A 22,257-nucleotide genomic window follows, 5' to 3' on the forward strand; every position below is an offset into this window, starting at 1 on the left:
GTATCACTCCGCGGACGCCTTGCTGAGTAATGGCATATACACACAAGACATTTTTGTATCACCTCCAGCAGCAGCACCAGCAGCAGCATTAGCTTAGCACCGGCTAGCACCCAGCCAAGGCACACTCGCCCGCAGCCTGCTGCGCTGGCTCGTCAATCTTTTAGTCACCTTGTCCGCAGTCAGATAGCTTCTATACTGCAAGAACACAGTTTAAGCTATAACAAGAAAAAAATATATATATACATATATATTGACATAAGATATACATAATGTCATTAAAGTTTAACCCAAACAACACATATAAAACCACAAAATGTAATAAATGCAAAATCACTGTAAAATTCATGTGCACAAATGAATCAATTCTGATGTCAAAAATCAATGTAGAATTATAGGTACCACTTTAAAATAAGACTATCTTTATAAAGGGTTTATAAATCGTTGTATAAAGGGCAACAATGACCTGTTTTTTGTCAAATAGTGAACCCACAGCCATCTATATTGTTGCACTTCTATGTATGAGTTATAACTGATTATTAATGATTTTTAAGGCATTTACAACCTAATTAGTAACCATTAAGAAACTAATTGTAAACCATTTATAAATCCTTTATAAAGGTAGTCTTATTTTAAAGTGGTACCAATTATATAATTTTTTTTATTATTATTTATTTTTTTATTTTTTTATTTACACTGTTATTGTTTTACATAAACAGACCACATCCAAAATGGCCCCTTTCAACATAGTTTTCTGATTTTTTAGCCATTTTTGCCCACACCAATATGTAATTGTATGTAAAGTTTATGTATCATAAAGATTTTGAGTTTGTAAAACAGAAGTCACAAATGTAATGAAACGTAACTGCGTTTAAACAACTGCATGCACGAAAATCCAAATCCACAAATTAACTGGAATGTGCAAACTTGAAACAGAAAGTAATATTAATAATAATTCAAATGTACAAATGTGAAAAAAATATTTTAATTATATATAAATATATATTTTTTCATTTGTAAATCCAATCTCTTCAATGTGTGAATCAGTACTGCTCAAATGGCTTAAGCTGGGTCAGACCAAAAATCACATGGAATTTGTGAGGTTGTAAATGTGACAATGGGCGTTTTTCACTGTGGAGCTAAAAATCCTCTCATTCACCTTCTCTGCTGCGTGTGCGAAGCTCTAGCTGCAGTTGCCAATGCCTGATTGATGGACCGATAGGAAAGCTTTATCCGGACCAATCAGATTACGGGGTTTGTTTAACCAATCAGAACAATGGGTGGGTCTCTGCAGCTCAGAGTACTCACAAATTCCATGTGAGTTTGGATACACAGATTTTTGTATCTACACTTCTAAGTCTTCTAAGTGGGCTAGTGTTGGCACCAAGCCTATATGTAGCATATGTAACGACTGGTTATGAGAGCAGCAGTGCGCGTGCTCTCCAGCGGGGGGCAGTATCTGGTCTCTCGGCTCTTCAGTCTGCCCGAATGTCCTTACAGAAGAAGGGTTATTTTGGTCACACGGGGTGATATAACGATATAACCTCCCGGTTTCTACTGGTGTTTCTCTTCTGAGGAGCTAAAGAACCAGCGGACAGGTCTGAGCTCTGAGCCCGGACCCTGAGGAGAGGAGAGCAGCGCGTGAGCTCCGTGCTGAGCGGCCCGGTCCAGAGATGATTCCGTCCAGCAGATACTCGCTGCAGGGTCTGTACTGCAGCACTTCACTCACTCACAGCTCTGTAACTCCTTTTTCACACAGTGCCAGTGTTAATATAGTGTAATATGAGTATACAGTAATATTATTCAGTAATAATATTCAGTGTTTTATAGCTTTATAATTGAAGCGGTGGCTGGTGTTTATCTTTAGCTTAGCATAGAGAAGCTGAGGGGAGTGAACTGGGGACATGCTGGCAGAAGTAGGGCAAAGTTCATTCAGCCTGTCTGAATGGATTTGGGTAGTTTTGCGGGTTTTGGGAGGGTTAAATGCTATTTATTTTATGTATTTACTGTTACACTGTACTATAGTAAAATATTGTATATATTTTATACGATACCGAAGTAATTTTCCTGGTTTTGACAACTTCTAATGGAAACTCTCCGTTCCACCTTAAATCGTGCAGCAGTTCGGTTGTGGCCTCAGGCGTCAGAGCATGGCTACTGCTCCATTTAAGGTGGAACGGATAATTATTTGATTTTAGTAAAATCTGCCATTGTAATCAACAGCTATTTTTTTAAATAAGTAAAAATAGAAATCATAGGCATAAGCTGCTAGTTTTGTGTTGTAAGTTGTGTAGTGTAAGTTAAGTTGTGAGACAATTACTAATATTTTCCTAACTGAATTACAGAAAACCAAACAGTAATTTTGACAGTAATTATTGTAAAAAGGGCAATTAAAGATGTATATATTCAGATATTTTTTAATGAAATAATTCCAGATATTTATGTTAAAAGTACCAAAAAAAAGTGTTTGGCATCTAAAGACCTAAACATTTGTACTCAAAAATAGCAAAACAAAAATACACGTAGGTTATTTAAGTTATTATTTAGGTTATGCTCTAGTGGAAAAAAAATTGTGCCAACACATGTTCATTCTGTTCTGTTCACGTGGTCATTCTGTTCACAAATTTAAATTTAAGTGCATCCCCAGTATTAACACAATAATTCTGAATAGATAAAACCCAAATAATGCTATTGCCAAATGTCTCTTTACGCTCAACTGTTCTTGAGCTGATCTAAAGGCCACTTGAATTTTGTAGGTCTGTAGTGATTTACAGTGCAGAAAGTTGGTGCCCTCTGCAAACTATTTTACGCTGACAAAGAGAGTTGCTTTCATTCTTTGTCTCTTCCACTTTGTTATAATATCACTGGCAGTTGACTATGGAATATTTATTAGTGAGGATATTTCATGACTGGACTTGTTGCACAGGTGCTGCATCCTATGGCAGCATCACACTGGAATTCACTGAGTGCGAACCATTCTTTTACTAATGTTTGTAGAAGCAGTCTGCATGCCTAGGCACTTTGTTTTATACATCTGTGACCATGGAAGTAATTTGCATCTAAGTTCAATGATTTGTCAGATACCTTTGAATTGAATAGATAGTTCAGTTCTTTTTTTGGATGGTAGATGGGTTAAAAGGGGATCTAGTGCTACCCTGCCTAGAGCTAGTAGACAGGGTTCAAATCATATGTACATGCTTTCATCACTGCATTCAGTTAATAGATTCCAGCATTATAATGTACAGTGTTTAGTTAAAGGTTCCTATGCTAGTGTATGCTTACTTAAGTTTTGTATGAAACTCAGTACATGAATGATATTGGGGGCTTGTTAATAGAATAGCCTTGAGCTAATTTCTCACCAGTGAACAACCCAGTGGCAACTGCAGGGCTTATTATTAAATAACTACCATGAAACTAATGTGAGATGCTGAGATGCATCTTTATCAATATGAAAAATGGACATGTGGGTCTACATGCTGGATCCTAGAGTTTAAACATAAATAAACCACTTCCCACTGAAGTCCAGGAAGCTTTAAAATTGACCCCTTGTGGAAAAATACAAGAGGGCCTGACCAGGAACAACATGGAGACAGTCCAAGAAGGACAGCTGCTGAAGATTCTCCTGAGGACAGTAGAATGTTTTGGCTCAGTCAGGGTGGTTCAGCAAGCTCTGGTGGTGACCCTTGTACTGAAAACATCACCTTGTTACCTTGTCAACATTTGATTATTTTTTTTCGAAATCATGAACGATAAGGTTTATAATTATGTCAGTGTTCTTTGGGTTAAATGCCTCTAATTGGCTTTTCCAGACATCATCGTCTCTTAATATTTGATTTAATTGCCTGAAAACAAAAAGGGAAAAAAATATATTATTTCAGCTTGAAGGTATTGTTTTGGAGTGTTTTTGGAGGCAGGCCTGCACCTCAGTGGTGCTTGGGTTGTTTCTGACCAGTATAGGGTCAGGATGGCTGTTTGGATCTTCTTCCAAACAATGTGGCTGCACCCTATTAGCCTGAATTATCTTGTATGTCAAACAAATGCTGAGTTATTTACACTCACTCACTCTTAGTCAACCGCTTAATCCATTTCAGTTAGGGGGGAGCTGTAGCTTATACCGTTAGTAGGGATGCAGCGGTAACCGGTTTCACGGTATACCATGGTATTAAAATGCACGGTTATCATACCGTGTGTATTTGCTTATTACCGGTAAAACGCATGCCAGCGGACAAACTCACCCGCGCATGCGCAACTCTGCTCTGCTTCAGCTTCTCAGCATACAGCGGTGAGAACAGCAGAAAGTGCATCAGACTAAACAAATCTCCATCCGCCTAAAAAAAGGCTAAACTAAAATCAGCAGTGTGGGACTATTTCGGATACCCACCGAACGCACCCGAGGATGGTTATCCGATTTGTGATCAATGTGGCCGTAAAGTCACAGCTAAAGGTGAACATACGTTCATACCTATTCTCCCATCACCGAGAACACCACCCCGCTGTGCAGCGCAAAGTATGTGTTTACTTTATAATTTTAATCTGAACCTAAATAAAACCTCTTTGTAGTCATGCACAACCCATGCGGTAAGCGCCCGCAAAAGCGCTGAGTTATCCGAAATTTGGGCACGCAGGTGCCGGCGTGAAGTGCGTGCTACGATGGATTCACGTGTCCGTGTAAAGGTCCTGGCCGGACTGGATGTGAAAGACGCCATTCATTTACATGCGTTCATTTTCTAATTCTGACGTGCCTGTTTTTCATATGTTAAAACCAGACTCGGTGTGAAAGCCTTAAAATAGAAATCTCTATTGTGAGGATCATGTCAGAAATAAATCCCCTCTTTCTGCAGTATCTGGTTATATACCAACTTGGCAGTAAAACGGACGTTTATAACAGTTGTTGATCAGACACTGACCCAGGCTCAGTTTATCAGATATTAAATAATTTAAACTTAAATAATTGTACTGAATATTTTAAATACAGGATCTTTACTTCTTAGAGTACATGTAATGTGTATAACGTGTGTGTGTGTATGTGTGTATATATATTATATATATTTACATATATATATATATATATATATATATATATTTTTTATATACACTCTTAATGCCCTTAAGAGTAGTGCAAAAACCTGGTTTCCTTCACCTGATGGTGTACACCTTATTATTTTTTTTTAAGGAGACATTAAAATTATAATTGTTCCAGGTTTCTACAATAAATAGTTAATTGAACAAAAAACCTTTGTTGTAATTTCTTTAAGGGTGATACCGTGATAACCGTGATACCGCGGTATTTTCTGAGACGGTTATCATACCGTGAAAATCTCATACCGTTGCAACCCTAACCGTTAGTAATCAGGCAAAAGGTAGAATACACCCTGGACAGGCTTTTTGGGTATTTAATCATAGTTAGATTTCAGTTCCAGTATCTTATGTGTCTAAATGTTCATGGTATTTTAAAATAATGTATTTGCATAATTAGGCTCATTGTAATTAAATTGTTTTCACAATTATTCTTTTGCTATAGTATATTGTCAAAATAGAAACAGTCATGGCAGGCCTATTTAAGATGTATAACTTGGTAACTGCTTGGAAAACTGTGACACCCTTAAGTCTGAGGTGGGTTAATAAGGTCTTCCTTTTGTTAGCTGCTTCCTAGAATGAAATAATCTAAGGGTAATGGATGTAGTAATTCTAAAGAGTCAGGTTAAATTTAGTGTAATGCTATCTTAACCTGTGTCTACTTGGCAAAGGCGGCAGTCAGTGACTGAATGTAAACTGTAGTCCATATATGGCACCTGTCGTGTTGGTCTGATTTTGGATATTGGATTTCGTGCCTGGCTAATTCTCTTCTGTCTAACACCTGCCTGTTTCCCTTCACAGCACATCGGTGTATACGTGCTCTGAAAGCTGTTCAGACTGAGCATGTGGTTCCACAAGTGTACACAAGGCGCAGTTCGTCTGCTCCTGTGCCAAGAATTACGTCCCATTATACGATCTGCCCCCGAGATAAGGACCCACGATGGGAAGGTTAGTAGTGACAGTTGTGTTTTACTGGCTCTACTGCATTTAAAGGGAAACTACAGGATTGCTCAAGCTAATCTTGAAGTGTCATATCTTTAACAGGTGGCTGACTCCCATGCAATAATTCTGGCACATTGCCCTGTAATCAGAAGATAACAAAGACCTGTTGACTCAAAATAAACAGTTGCGTCAGATTTGATTAGAAAATGTGGAGTCTTCCTTTATGGGTCATTAGTATTTGTGTATTAGCTGCACTTTCACTTTACAAATTAATGAGCTGATATCAAATGTCTCATTCACTTGGAGTAAGGTTGAAGTAAGTAGAAAAAGACATATTTTTTTGGTTACACTATGTACAAAAGTATTGGGACCTCACCCAATACTTTTGTTTGTTTGAAACATGTATTGTTTCTTTTGAAATCTGCTGTTCATAAAAGGGAATCTTTCCACCTTTTTTTGTTAATGCTGTAAGGTTTTGATTTCATTTATCACTAGTGGTTGGATATAATATTTATGTAACAATACATCGTATCATGGCATCAAATATCAGTATTTTCATTGAAATATAGGTGCTTTAAACTCCTCAAGACTCACCCCCCCCCCCCAATTTGGCTTAGTAAAGTTACTGTTGCACTGTTGTTGTTACTGTTGGCTGAATTAAATCTAAAGTGTGCTATATAATGTCTAATGTCAAAAGAAACTCTAAAAATCTTAATTAGCCCACCACCAGCAATGGTGCATTTGGAGGGGGAAAAAAAAGGGAAAAAAAATGTAAAGCATTGGGGTGTATGTATCATACGTTGTGGATGTGTTGCCGTCAGTGACAATGGTTATGTTGTAAAGGGAAAAGAAGGAAATGGATTCCATAAAAAATCAAATCCTAGATATTAATGTATCAAAGGCTTCTAAAAACTTTTCTCAAACCTTTGGATACAACCGTGCATTCTAATTAAGTGTATTTTGTCTTCTGATTAGTAGAATTTGGATGGAGGAGTGCAAGTATTATAGTTTGCATTTTTTATAGCCATAATTGCTGTCAGCTGTCATATGATCATAACTTGTTAAATAGCCCTGAACAAAATGCTGATCTTTTTGAGATTGTTAAATATGATTATAAATTTAATTTGGATATGATGTTCTGTCATTTTATTACAAAGCCAGCCAAGAGTGAGTATATTTACATACATACATACTAGGGTGGGAATCACCCTGATAAGATATTACTAGGATAGTGCTGTTCTGTGATACTCAATATATGGCACCATCATTTTCTATGATACTTCACAGCATTCGTGTTATTGAAAAGAATCCAATACTCTCAACCAATGGTTTGATTTGATTAGCGACACTTTGTGGAGTAATGAAGCAGTAACTTTAGTAAGGCAAATTAAGGGGTGAGTCTTTTTTCAGTAAAAATATTAATATTTGACTCTCCATATAGATATATTATCCCACCCCAAATACATTTGGAAAATATGTTTATATTTCCCTTCTTTTAACTAGAAGAAACTGTACTAATTTCGATTTGGTGCATGTTTGGATTTAGTAATCAGAAGTTACCATATCTAATCTTCCTATTAAAATATAATTCATTATTGGTTCCTAATTTATGTCCCGCTTCAGCTAATTGTAATTATATCATTTTTACAATTAAAAGATCTCCAAAATCAATATTATAAGTATGCTTTAGAAGTACATCCGTTTTTGAAAGTCAAAATACAAGTTTTTGTCTCCACAGGTTGGGTGATTTGAGTGATTGTACAGCCGTCTTATTTGATCTTAGGTTTCAATGTTCTTTTTTTTTTCTTGACCATACCTGTTCTTCACAAAATCTAAATAAATATATATAGTAGTACATAACTGGATCATTTGTTTGGCTCAATTTTCTGACACTCACAGTCCCTCAAACTAAACATCACAGAAAATTTGTTGGGTAAAAAAAAAATCAAATCCTTTATTCAGCTGTTCATTTTAATAAAAACAAATATCGTCCACTTAGTTGTGGGTGCATATTGTGTAAATTATGTGGTGTAAGTTTGTTTGCACTGTCCCATTTATATTGGAAAAATTAATTGAATTGTCCCATTAGTAGCAATGACAATAATTTTAGAACTTTTGTCTTTTCGTGTCTTTAGGTGTGGAAATGGAGCGCTTTGCTGATGAAGCAGATGTTGTCATTGTGGGCGGAGGCCCTGCCGGACTATCGGCAGCCATTCGGTTGAAGCAGCTGGCCAATCAGCACGAGAAAGAGCTGCGAGTGTGTGTGGTGGAGAAAGCATCTCAAATTGGAGCTCACACGCTATCTGGAGCCTGTCTGGAGCCCAGCGCCCTCAACGAACTTATCCCAGACTGGAAGGACAGAGGGGTACGCACACACATTTACACACAAACACACGCCAGGGAACAATCGGTTAAACACCAGTACACTCTCATTATGATGCTGAGCACATGTCAGTCCCCTTTTACTAACAGAGCCTGGAAATTTCGGTAATTTGAGAAATGAAGATTCATTTCCTTTACTGAGTTGTTTATTTAATTATCTGGCACATAATGATGCAAATGAAGAGACATTGTGATCCAAAGTGATGCTGATTCTCTTAATTTATAATGAACTGCTTTAACAACAGGAAAATTGTCAAACATACCTCAAAATCCACCATGCATTCTTGAAGAGACCGAATTTAAGCATTATAAACAATTTATTAACATAATGCTTAGTTCATCATTTAACAACTGCAGTTAAAGTATAATTACTTAAATTCAGAATAAGCTACACTTTATCCTGTTAACAAGATAAATTGTGCTGTTCTAAAATGTCTAGTTAATCAATACAGCTAATATTTATATACACAACAAGCATTGTTCATCATGTTTAACCACAGACCCTTTTTATTCCCAGGCACCACTGAACACAAAAGTCACAGAAGACCGATTCGCCATCTTGACAGAAAAATACAGGATTCCTGTTCCAATTCTTCCAGGTACAGTACTGCCACTTGCATAACCCCTCCATCCCAGACTTATGCAACTACGCACAGTGACAATTACACAACTTTAACGCGCGGACACGGCTGCCATTACTGAAAGACCGCATGCTCGCCCACACGCTCTGAATAGCTGTCTTCTGAATCTCCTCAGCTGGAGATTTCTGAAGTGGTGTGTCAACGTCAGAGGTGTAGATTTAAACGGTTGTGTAACCTCTATTAGTGAGTCTGTGGGCAGCAGTGGTCCTCTTCAGTTGGCCTCGTTCATCCTCAGCCTCATGCAGACTTCTGCTGCTGCTGTCCTCAGGTCTCCCCATGAACAACCATGGAAACTACATTGTGCGGCTGGGCCACTTCGTGCGCTGGCTGGGGGAGCAGGCCGAGGAGCTGGGGGTGGAGCTTTATCCGGGCTACGCTGCGTCGGAGGTCAGAACATAAGAACCCTCGAGTGACCAATTCACAACCCACACCCTCTTAGCACTTTAAACCTACAACATTTCTAGCATTACTTACTTTTAGCTTACAAAGATGATACTGTAGACATGGAGTTAAAGTTTGCAGTTTTGCATGTCTGAATTGCAACCTTACTATAAAGTCTGCAAATATTACTTTAAATCTGTTTTTGTGATTATGTTTCTGTAAGTGGAATGAAATGTGTAAAGTCTTGATCTTCCCATACCTGCAGATACCCTGTACAGTAAAAACTCCACATTCTGTCAAAATGTAGGGGTGCACTTATATATGTATATGTTTTTGTGGATTCACTGGATATAATTTAATTAAAAAAGATATATATATATAATTTTTTTCCCTTTTGTTTTAAGAATAATTTTCAAGAATTTTAGATCACCATTTTACCTTCTTACCCATCTCTTTATTAGATTTTAAATAGATTCCTTACATTTTGACAGGATGTTTCTGATACTGTGCCATTAAGGCCAAAGATGATTTATATGTCCAAAATATAATGAGCTGCTTCTGAAATTAAGGGTTATAATGAGGAATTTACTCTTCTCCAAATGACATTTAGCCAACATAGACTTAGGAAGAAGAAGGTGCTTGGGTATAGTGACTTTAGACTCAATAGTGGCTGCTCAAGTGCATATATTTTCTAGGCAATGTTTTAATATAACGATAATTATAAAAATAGTAATATATTGGTGATATTGGTACTGATGTGCTACATTTTATATGGCCAAAAGTTTGATCTTCAGTCTTGTTTTGGACAAACAGATTTCTCTTATTAAATCATGGATTAACTGTAATGGCACTTTAAATAAACACAGATAGATAGAAAAAAGAGCTGTAATTCGCTTCCTTCTTTCCAGCTTCTATTCCAACTTCTACTCTGATCAAATGTCCTTTAATTTAATTGCTTCTAAAGAGGTGTTGCCTGAGCGCTTCATCATCCATTATTCCTAATTGTACAAATCTGTTTAGTCTATGTTGCTTGAAGGACAGGACGTTTTTTTTAATCCTCTTTTTTTATTGCAGGTGTTGTTCCACGAGGATGGAAGTGTGAAGGGAATAGCAACAAATGATGTGGGGATTGCCAAAGATGGGTCACCTAAGGTTTGTCTTTTCGTGAAATGTGGTAAATATTATAAGGAATAATACTTGCTTGGAAGTAGGGGTGGGCGATATGGCACTAAAATAATATCATGATATTTCATGGTATTTTCACGATAACTAAAAAAAAAATCATGAATACACTACTGCAACAAAATGAAAATGAAATTTCATTATTGCATAAGATGATATGATATGACACCCCTAACTGAGAGACACTAATTTTATCAGATTTGTAACAGAAGTCAATGACCCAGAATGTCATGATACTAATAATAATGCACTCCAAATATCTCCATATATCCAGGATTAAAGTAAAATAAATGATACTGCTCAGATATAATCTCTCTTTAGTAGATCTATAATGGAAAATAAGAACAGTCTGATTTTTTTCTTTTGCTAAAAACAGTAAAAAAGTAGTACCCTGATGTGATGATTAGGGGTGGGTGATACTGCACGATATTTCAGGGGATAATATCGTTCACGATATTTGAAAAAATTGGCGATATTATCGCATAAGATATAATATAGCACAACCCTACTTGTAAGGGAGAGTACAGTAATTTAGGCAATCAGCCAAATGGTGCACCCCCTGCCCTGTCAACTGTGTGAAATGTCTTTAATTGCATTGTAGAGGTATGTTTAGCAGTCATTGATCTCTCACCAAGAGGTACACTACCCATTATCCTCTGAGAGCCTGGATTGTGTCTCACCGGAAAAGGAAAGTGAACCAGTTCTGAATGTGTAAATGGGGCTGTATTTGCTACCTGCAGGACATATTTGAGCGAGGCATGGAGCTCCATGCCAAAGTCACCGTGTTCGGGGAGGGCTGTCATGGACATCTGGCCAAGCAACTCTATAAACATTTTAACCTGAGAGAGGGCTGTGAGCCACAGACCTACGCCATCGGCCTCAAAGAGGTAACATCCACACATCACATGTCTTACTGCAAAAAAACATGGAATTTAAACCCTAAAACAAGACATCTGATAAGTTTTTCTTTAAGAACATTATGATGAAACTGGCTTTCATCAGGACCCCCCATGAAAGAAAGAGCAAGTGTTGGCTCTGTTGCACAAGATAAGTTAATCAGAGTCAGAGAATCAGAGAAACTGCAAGTTAACAGCACCCCAGACAAGTTATTTAGTATTCATGTTTGTTATGCACATTTAAGTTTACTATATTCCTTTATAGTCTGAATGACCTCTGGAGGAAAAAAAAAACATTAAATAAGAAGTTGTGTCTAAACTTTGGACTGGTAGCGTATATGGCAGGTATGTAAGGCAAATGTGTTAATTTGTAAATGGAGTATAAAGGGTCATTTTAATTCTGAACATTTTTGTTTAGTAAAATTATCCCATCGTCTAATAAAGGAGGCTTAGGAAGGTACCTGCACCTTGTTAACCCTTTTTACAATCAGATCTCAAAAACCTCAAACGTGTTTATCTGATCCATCCAGTTCTATTTCTGCTAATTCCCCAGTTCCATGGATTTCAACTTTTTTTTTGTATTTTAGTGGTTGTGAGTCTCCAATATGCTGCATTCCCTGTAAAATAAACCCTTTGCTTTGAATTAATATTTTAAAAACAAATATTGCATTTCCATCCAAATTCACATGAGGGACTTATCAGTGCCATTGTGAATGCAGCATGAGCATTCTCTATGCACTCGTGCAACAGAGTCTATAGTGAACTCTTGGAGTAACAATATAAAGTTACATTTTTAATAAATCATCGATTCAAATATATATATATAAATATTTGAATCGATGATTTATTAAAAATGTAACTTTATATTGTTACTCCAAGAGTATATATATATATATATATATATATATATATATATATATATTTTTTTTTTTTTCCCCGCCTGATTCTGATTCTTTAAAAAAATATGTGATCAGATCAGGGTCATACCCAATTCCTCCTTAAGAAGAATTTATTTAATTTTTTATCTGTGTGGCAAATGATTTACATTTGATGATTATATTTGTGTAATACCTGCTCTTATTTCTTTTCCTCACAGCTGTGGCTGATCGATGAGAAGAAATGGCGCCCCGGCCGGGTGGAGCACTCTGTCGGCTGGCCTCTGAACCGCAACACATACGGAGGTTCCTTCCTCTACCACCTGAACGAGGGAGAGCCGATGGTGGCTTTGGGTTTAGTGGTGAGTGTGCCGCCTCCCTAGTGAGCTCCGTAAATCAAACAGTCAGGGTAATAGAGTTGGAGGATTTGAGGCCGTGTGAGTTCAACCAGTCTCTTTGAACTTCTGATCTCTGCAGTGAATGGATTGTCTCCTCCATGCTTCTTTGATCTGAATAGGGAATTTCTCATTATTGCCTTTCATTTGTCATTTGCATTGTTCGAGCATTAGTAGAAATGTTATGAAAGGGTTTGAACTGGCACGTGTTTGCCCAGAGGTCTGCTATCTTCACATTAAGGTTAATTATTGTCCTGAAATGTTCGGGCACATTAAATAAAGAGGGGATGCGTTTTTAAAACATTTGGAGACCTTTCATTGGTGATCTCTTGGAAGTGAAATACTCAGTTTTCTATTTAAGAAGTATGAGAAGCAAATTTCACAGCATTAGTAACAAATTTAATGGAATCAGTGAACTAGTGCTTTGTGAATGTGGAAACCTGTCTGTTTGAAATAGGAAAACTTGGTTTAACATAGGAATTCTACACAAAATTCCACACAATTTCTCAGACAGATTAAAGAAAGTAAAAATGTGTAATTAAATAATAATACATGTTCTTTGTTTATTAAATGTATGTAATCCTACCTAACTGTTCATGCTAGTTTTGTTTTCAATACTGATACCAACTTTAATAGATTTTTAGCAGTGCCAAATGCAGAATATACAGTAACAACAATTATGTAATGTGTTCCCACAGGTGGGCCTGGACTACACTAACCCTTACCTGAGCCCATTCAGGGAATTCCAGCGCTGGAAGCATCATCCCTCTGTGGTGCCCACGCTGGAGGGTGGAAGCAGGATAGCGTATGGAGCCAGAGCTCTTAATGAGGGAGGTTTCCAGGTACTGTATCTGCAGTCCCTCAGCAACAGTGTTGACTATTTAAAGTAATTTAAGTAATTCAGTTTAAAATGTGAAAATCATATATTATATAGATGTACAGCCAATGAAAACTCGAAAATCAGTGTCTCAGAGAATTAGAATATTATATAAGACCAATTGATACTTTTGTCAGTGTGGGCAGTTTGCTAAGTCCTGCTGGAAAATGGAATCTGCATCTCCATAAAAGCTGTCAGCAGAGGGAAGCTCTGACAGCTTTTATGGAGATGCAGATTTCATTTTCCAGCAGGACTTGGCACACTGCCCACGCTGCAAAAAGTACCAATTGGTCTTATATAATATTCTAATTTTCTGAGCCACTGATTTTTGGGTTTAATTGGCTGTAAGCCATAATCAATAATAAAATAAATAAACGCTTAAAATAGATCACTCTGTGTGTAATACATCTATATAATGAGTTACACATTTTTAACTGAATTACTGAAATAAGGTAACTTTTCAAAGATATTCTAATTTTTTGAGATGGCCCTGTATTGGCATTAAGAAGTCTGAAACCAAACGTTATTATATCTAGCTTAAAATATTACTAAGTACTAACACATTTGACTACGGTATATATATATTTCTGTTTGTCTGTAATTTATGGTGTATTTGAATACTTTTGTTGGCTTGTGTGCTTAGGATCCATTGATTCTTTAAATCTGTATGTAAAAAGGCATCTGTTCTGATCAGCTGTTCTGATCAGCTGCCTACAGAAATTTAGTCCTGCTGGTTTATAGTGGAATTAGTATAAGTGTTTTAATCCAAATCACTTTTACAATAAGAAGAAAACGTGATTTGGATTAAAACACTTATACTAATTCCACTATAAACCAGCAAGACTAAATTTCTGTAGGCAGAATAGATCAGTATACAAATATATACATTTTTCGTGACCCCACAAAAACTGGTTGTTTTTGTTTCATTTTGCTCCACTTTAATTCTAGTTTATTTGAGTGAGTGGATCTTCTTGAAGCAGTACTTATTTGCCAGATCAGTCTTTTTATTTAAAAAATCTTTAACATTTTTTTTAAGCAAATACTGTATTTTTTTTAAATCAGGTGATTTGTACTTTTGCTTTTCAAAAACTGTAAAGATACTGTGCCCCAAACTGGTTGAAAACTCAGTTCTTTTGCATTTGTAATTGCACCCCTATTGATAATGAAAAAGTGCTGATTTATCCCAATATAATGCAGCAGTGTTTGGACCTTGAACCTTCCAAAAGTTGCTGTGACTGTGCTAAGTAGAAAAGCCTCAGATTGGCTGTTTTCTACCCATGCTTTAAAAAGCCCCACCTTTACACACGTTGACCCTAAAACTGCAGATAATGCCAGTGGATAAACTAGTGGTGTACAAATACATTGGTGCTTTATAAGGCATCAGTTTGAATGTGACAATAATCTGCATTAATTTTTGATCAGTTGAATTACTGAATATTTCTGCAATGAATTTGGCTTTTTTTTTGCTCAACTTCAAATGTCCATCTAATTGATTAGTTAATCCACTGTTATCATGGTGAGATTTGCTGTTTGCGAATAGTTATAATCTAATTGAATCATTTACCAGTTCACAGACTAAAGCCTTTACGACAGTATTGTTTCTCTCCACAGTCCGTGCCTAAGCTGACGTTTCCTGGCGGTGCTCTTATCGGCTGCAGTCCAGGCTTCATGAATGTGCCCAAGATCAAAGGCACCCACACGGCCATGAAGAGCGGCATGCTGGCAGCTGAGGCCATCTTCAGCAAACTGACAGACGAGAACCTGCAGTCTGACACAGCAGGTAACTTCACATGGCTCACAAGCCTGTCACATCCTGGGTCTGGGGTGTGTTGTTGGGGATCTGATTGGGACCTGATGTACAGGGTTAACTATCTGTGTAATTTCCCCAAACTCTCACCGACAGCCTGGATTGAAAGATCATAATCCAGATATTCATTTAAGCGTTACGCCACAGCCGTGTCTGTTATGCCTGTAATTCCATTAGCAGGAGGTGAGACAGTAGAACAGACAGCTTTTGCTCAGGGAGCTTCGGGTTCAGCCAATTACTGATGAGCTTTCAATTACAGACTGTAAAGATTTAATACTGGACCTAAAATCACGGTTTCTTTCATTAATGCTGTCAGATTATGAAATCTATAAACATGTGGCAGATTCATGTTAGGATTTCAATTATTTAATAACTATTGTTGTTACACTGTAAAGCCCATTTACAATGGGTTAAAAACACTTCTATTCATACTGGATAACAATTGTTCCACATTCATTATTGTTTGTTTAAAATTTGCAAATTGATAAAAATCAAGTATTGCTGACAGATTATAAGACCTACACTTACTGCAAGTTCATACTGTATCAAAATCATTTCACAAATGTTGATGACCAAGTGATTGAAATGACAAATAAATATATAATTATTGCTAGTATTTAAACAGGATTAAAATAATAGTTTGTCAAAATCTACAAAATCTCTTCACACTGCATATTCATACCGGATTAAAATCATTGAAGTAATGACTGCTGTCAAAATGTTTAAACAAGTGTCAATCTGCAAGACGTATAGATTAAAATCACCCACAACTGCTACTGGCAGATTAGTTAAAACTACACACTGCAGGTTTATAGTGGATCCTCTGTCAGAGCATTAAATCTGTACATACTACAGATTCATACTGGATTAAAGTCACTGCACATGTATTATTGCTATTGTAAATCTATACACTTTAGATTAATATTGGATTGAAAATGTGTGTGTACTAGGGGTGTCACCAATTCTCTAAATCCTCAATTCGAATTTATTTCCGATTTTTGGGGTCACAATTCGATTCTCGATTTTCTTTTTTTCTTTTTTTTTTACAGCAGAGAGGCCTATGCCAGTTTTAGATTAGTCTATGGTCAGTTATTGGTTTGATTCATCAAATTTACAATATCTTATTTCAAAAGGTGGGCTTGATATAAGTGATGCAAAGTGATACAAGTAATACACCACACAAATAATTTAATTAAGATATATATGTAATGCCATCTAGTAGCTTTTTTGGTAGCAGCAGTGTGCACTATTAAAACAGCAATGTGCAACATAAAATAAATAATAAAAAAAAAAAAATGTGCAGCACCATTTGCGTAGCACGCGCGCGTGCTTGTGTAGCTTAGAGGGAGGGACCGTCGATCATCTTTTTGACTTCGATGCTCGAGACCATATCATAATTTCGATCGATTTTGATAAAATATTGAAATAGTGACACCCCTAGTGTGTGAAGACCATACAGATGTGTTCCATGATATTGAGCCATTTGAATGTCTGGTTCCCAGTGCTGGTTCTGGAGGCCAATTTTGGTGTTTCCCCTGCTTTGACACACCCACTACAACTCAGTGTAGACTTCTGGGGTGTCTCAGTCTGTGCATATGTTAAAAATCGTTTTTTTTTTCCCCAATATCGTGCAGCCCTAACATTGCGTTATTTTGTTCTCTCAACATTATATATATTATAATGTGATATTAAAAAGATTTCTGCAGAAAAACAATGATTTATATTTTAATAATGCACTCCATTTATCAAAGACTGAAGTATATAATATCCTTTTGATAAATAAGATCACAGGGTCACAAAAAAGGAAAATTGTGCTACAAGTTCACAAGTTTTTGTAAATGTGTTTATAGTATTACAACAGGGTGCAATAAACTAATGGAGATACAAAAATAGAAAATCTATCGTTCGGATTCTCTGGCAGGTATCCATGTTCCCAGCTATGAGGAAAGCCTGAAGAACTCCTGGGTATGGAAGGAGCTGCGTTCCGTGAGGAACATTCGACCATCATTCCATAACTACTTTGGTCTGTATGGAGGGATGGTGTACACTGGTATCTTCTACTGGATACTGCGGGGCAAAGAGCCATGGACCCTTAAACACGCCGGTGAGGAAAACAAAGTCCCGTCGCCTGTCCTCTCTAATCTCAGAGTCGGGCAACAACTAATTAACTACAGAATTATTGCCCTCTAGGACAATCAGCACGTCTAAGCTCTTTATCTCCTAATACCATTGTCTTTCTTTTTTGTTTTAATGAGCCAAAAGACAGGATTTGCATGTAAAAGCATAACCAATTCTTCTTCTAATTGACCAGCAATATGTTTTTATTAGCAAAAGCATGAGCCTGTCCCTGCACAAAGATAGCGCAGTAGTATTATTTTTGTCAGAATAAACCATTTCACATCAGTTCTTTTAAATAAAATATTCAATTTGGATCTAATTTGTTATTAATCACTGCTAATTACTTAACAAGTACTCTTAATGGTTTTTACCTATATTTTGACACTTAACTGATTATAAAGCACTCACAGTTTTCTTCACCAGCGGTGTAAATTACGACTCCTAATTAGGCTTAATTAGCTTGTTCTTTTTATTTAATAAAAATATTTTTTCCAGGTTTGGATGCAGCCCAGCTCAAGCCAGCAAAAGAGTGCACGCCCATAGAGTACCCTAAGCCTGATGGGAAGATCAGTTTTGACCTTCTGTCATCGGTAGCTCTGAGTGGGACCAATCACGAGCACGATCAGCCCCCTCATCTCACACTGAAGGACGACAGCGTTCCAGTAGCACAAAACCTTGCCGTCTATGATGGCCCAGAGCAGAGATTCTGTCCTGCAGGTACATACACTGACATGTCTTATAAGACTCTCTCCGTGTTCAGATCCTCTACAAAATTGCTGCTCAGTCAGACCCAGCACCTATAGGAACCTATTTATTTATAATTGACTTTGTTTTCTAATTAATTTCCAACTCTTGTGTCTGCACCCTTTGCTTAAACCGCATGGAACATTTCCTGAACGGAACGAGACCGACACGAAAAATGTTCACCTACACTACATGCATGAAAGTGCAGCTCCAGATAATGTCTGGACCTGGTTCTCCCGACAGATTTCTAAAAAACGTTACCGCTGAGTGGTGGTGATGGTTGTGGTAGCTAACTAAGTTTTTAATAAAGCTAAGATAAGTAAGCAAAACTGTATAAAAATACTTTCTTTTAAAGTCAAACGAGCGCTTGATGTTAATATACACAGATTTGTTTTATTTGGGTGAGTAAAGTGCTTCCATTTATTTAAAATAAGCTTAGATTACTGATTTTTTCCAGCATTAGGCTGGAGCATTAGCATTAGCGGCTAACCGCTAGCTGCTCCAGCAGTGCTAGCCAGGGTTGGAAGCAGGCTACAGACCGATAATACTCACCTCTGAAGAGGGAAATTGTTTTTAGCGGCTAATGCTAATGCTACTTCAGCCGTGGTGCTGGAGAACTAAACTGAAACTCCTGTAAAAGGCTGTAGTTCAGCAGAGTGGCTTTACTGCTCTTTAAAACCTGACTGGTAGAATTCATACATACAGCGCACCAGGTCAAAAGGCACACTGTCTATTTCTGGGAAAATATTAAAAGAATTAAAGTGCGCCTAATAGTGCAAAAATATGTTATCTGGCCAAGTACCATAGTTAAATCAGGACGGGCCAAAATAATAACTTAACACAAGTAGTATAGTAAGGGGCAGTTCCCCAGACAGGGAGTAAGCCTATTATTGGACTAAAAAGCATTTTTGATGTAGATTTTCTATTAAAAGCTATATAGGCCACGACTAGGCTTAAAGTAGAAATCCGATGTGAAATGGACTTAAAGTGTAGTGAAACGTGATAACGAGTACAAACCTTTGTTGAATATCCCACCTCCCTTCACCCCCAGCATTCCAAACTGTAGCGGTTTTAGCCGATGCTTCCATCATTCTTACAATGCTAGCTATAGGGGCATAGCATTACCCATGCAAAGAAATTTAGTGCTATTTTTCTAACAAGCTCAAAGTAGCCTTAAATCCAGATAAGTGGGCTGATAAGCACGAATTAATAGGTAGGATAGGAGAACCGATTATAAAATGAATTCAGTGTAAATTATTTTAAAATGGTGTGTATAAACAGATTTTTTTTAATAAACTACCTGTTAAGAGCATTGCATATCATATCACACAATAATATCGCAAAAAAAATCATTCTTGAGTTTCATTTGTACTTATCCAGTCGTTTTCTGAATTTACATTTATTTATTTATTTTGCAGTCGTTTTCTGAATTTACATTTATTTATTTATTTATTTTGCAGTTTACATGCACTAAATATTCTACTTTTAGTTTTGTGGTAAATTATCATTGTTACATTGCTTTATTTTTGTTACATTTTTATTTTGTTACATATAAAAAATCATTTCTAGATTTGTTTGTTGGTAAATATATACTAAATAAAACTTTGATTTGTGGCAGTTGTATATTATTAAAATTAATTTAACAAAAATGTCAATGTTTTGTCATATTACCAAGAATATAGTTATTGCAAAAATACCCTGAAATATCTGATATTATTTTAGGGCCACCCACCCCTACTACTTGTGCACTTTCAAAGTTTTTAAAGTTTTTTTGCATGGGCAGCACTATGCCCCTATTGCTAGCACTGTAAGTCTGCTGGGAGCATTGGCTAAAAACACTTTATTTCGAAATGCTGGGGGAGATTCTAGGAGAGCTATTCAACAAAAGTTCCTCCCTAATTACCATGTTTCACTACACCCCAAATCCATTTCACGCCAGAGTTCTCCTTCAATCACTGTCTGTGGAACTGATGCTAAGAGTCTCTTCAGTTGTGGTTGCTTAAAAATATATTTATTTGAATGTTTTTGATATTTATTTTTTAGTATATACACCCTCAATTTTAGTCTCCCACCCTGAAAAATACAGCAGACAGAGGCAGGGTAAGATGTAGACAGGGTAGAAAGGAGCCAGTTGGATTATTTTATTATTATTTTTTTTTTGGCTTTACACATTGACCAAAAATTGTAAGGTCATCATTCTGAGCTCTATAAGAAATCTGTTTCATCTACTTCCTTCAACATTTTCCACCCTTTTCCATTCAGGTGTGTACGAGTTTGTTCCCCTGGAATCCGGTGAAGGTATGAGACTACAGATCAATGCACAGAACTGTGTGCACTGCAAGACATGTGACATCAAAGACCCCAGCCAGAACATCAACTGGGTCGTCCCTGAGGGCAGCGGAGGACCAGCCTACAACGGCATGTAAACCTTCCAAAGGGTTTTTTTACCTTCCCCACTTCTCCGGGTTCTTCTGCAGTTTTATTAATCATATGGACTCATCATGCAGCGGCATACATCTATACATCTTCAGGGTCTATTTTCATTAAACTTCAAGATGGAATTAAGTATGTTCTTTTTATTATGTGCCTACTACAGAATATTAATGCCCGTATCCAGCGGTGTGGGCATTAGCAGGAGTGTAATAAATTATCTGGATGCCAGTGGCAGCGTGTGCTTAGTATGTTTGATGCAATGTTTAATGCTTGAAAGGCTGCTGGAGTACAGCAGTTTTAATGTAATATATGATGAAAGTGTGACCAAGTGAGCTGGTGAAGTCTGCTCAGGAGAACAGCAGTACTTTGGATTATCTATATACGCACATGCATAGCAACTGGTGGGCGATGCTGTTTCACTGGATCCCCATTAGGGCTGGACAATAATTGATTATCCGGTATACACTACGATACCAAAAAAAATGGGTCTGATTATTTACATTTACATTATTTAAAACATCAGTCCTCGACTGACGTTTATTATTTGGTGCTAGGCCTGTCATGATAACTTTGATTGAACAATATATTGTTAAAAACAAATTGAGATAATAAACAATTAAATGATCAAAGTCCTTTAAGGATTATATTTTCTGTAGTAAAGCATCAGTGTATCTGTGTGATTTGTATCGTCCGAATCACCCTGCACAAACTTTGTGCTGCATGAAAACAGGCAAGATGGCTAAGTTTTCCTGCTGAACAGGTAATCGCTGAGCCTCATGAAAGTTTGTTAACCATAACTAGGTAATTACTACCACCACTAGTGTAGTAGAAGTGGGCGTTTTGGATCACTTTCCACTGTGTCTACATCTGACAACCTGCACAAGCTTCATGTCTGGAGAGGAAAACTGAATTCAAGGTTTGCAAATTGGACTCCTGTAGCCATTTTACACTAGTTTACATGTAATACAGTTTGTTACTTTAAAAATATAGACTAATAAATTTAAGTTTATGATATGGATATAAAAATAACAATAAAAGTAAAACTTTTAAAAAAAGCTATTAATTCTAATTCTATTCATTTAAAGAATATTCAAACATTGAAACTGGAATAGAAACCTTTTCATACATTCTTTAAAAATGCAAGTATTTATGTACAAAAATGCAAGTATTTATTGTACAATATTTATCTAAATATTGTACAATAAATCAATAATCTAATTTTTGTGACGGGCTGTAGGGTAAAAATTAATTGGTAAGAATTGTCAGACACATTGTTGTTAGCATGCCAGGTTTCTGTGGCTTTTATATTGTTTAAATTGTTAGAATTTCTCGTATAAAACCAAAATTCTGTACATTGTGATTAAAAATGTTGGCCATATTGTCCAGCCCTATTGCCTAGGTACCAGACTATACGCTGCCAGCATCAGTAGCTCAGTTAGAGCTGTATAAAACATCAAATTCAGAAACTGTAAGTGCTAAAATAAATTCATTTCACCAAAGCTCTTGTTCAT

The 22,257-nt window shown here is 36.7% G+C and overlaps 1 protein-coding gene across 1 annotated transcript; it reads left to right on the top strand.

Annotated features, from left to right (window-relative positions):
• Positions 1-1,430: 1,430 nt before the first annotated feature.
• Positions 1,431-22,245, top strand: etfdh (electron transfer flavoprotein dehydrogenase). The gene is made up of 13 exons (XM_007229859.4): positions 1,431-1,701; positions 5,875-6,021; positions 8,151-8,380; positions 8,915-8,996; positions 9,307-9,425; positions 10,494-10,571; positions 11,342-11,488; positions 12,594-12,734; positions 13,466-13,609; positions 15,256-15,424; positions 17,373-17,555; positions 18,065-18,286; positions 20,576-22,245. Exons 1-13 carry the CDS (start codon positions 1,671-1,673, stop codon positions 20,737-20,739), a joined length of 1,857 nt encoding a protein of 618 aa, XP_007229921.3. The 5' UTR covers positions 1,431-1,670; the 3' UTR covers positions 20,740-22,245.
• The last annotated feature ends 12 nt before the right edge of the window (positions 22,246-22,257 follow it).

The sequence above is a fragment of the Astyanax mexicanus genome, chromosome 10 (assembly GCF_023375975.1).
Source record: "Astyanax mexicanus isolate ESR-SI-001 chromosome 10, AstMex3_surface, whole genome shotgun sequence".
Classification (NCBI taxonomy): Eukaryota; Metazoa; Chordata; class Actinopteri; order Characiformes; family Acestrorhamphidae; genus Astyanax; species Astyanax mexicanus.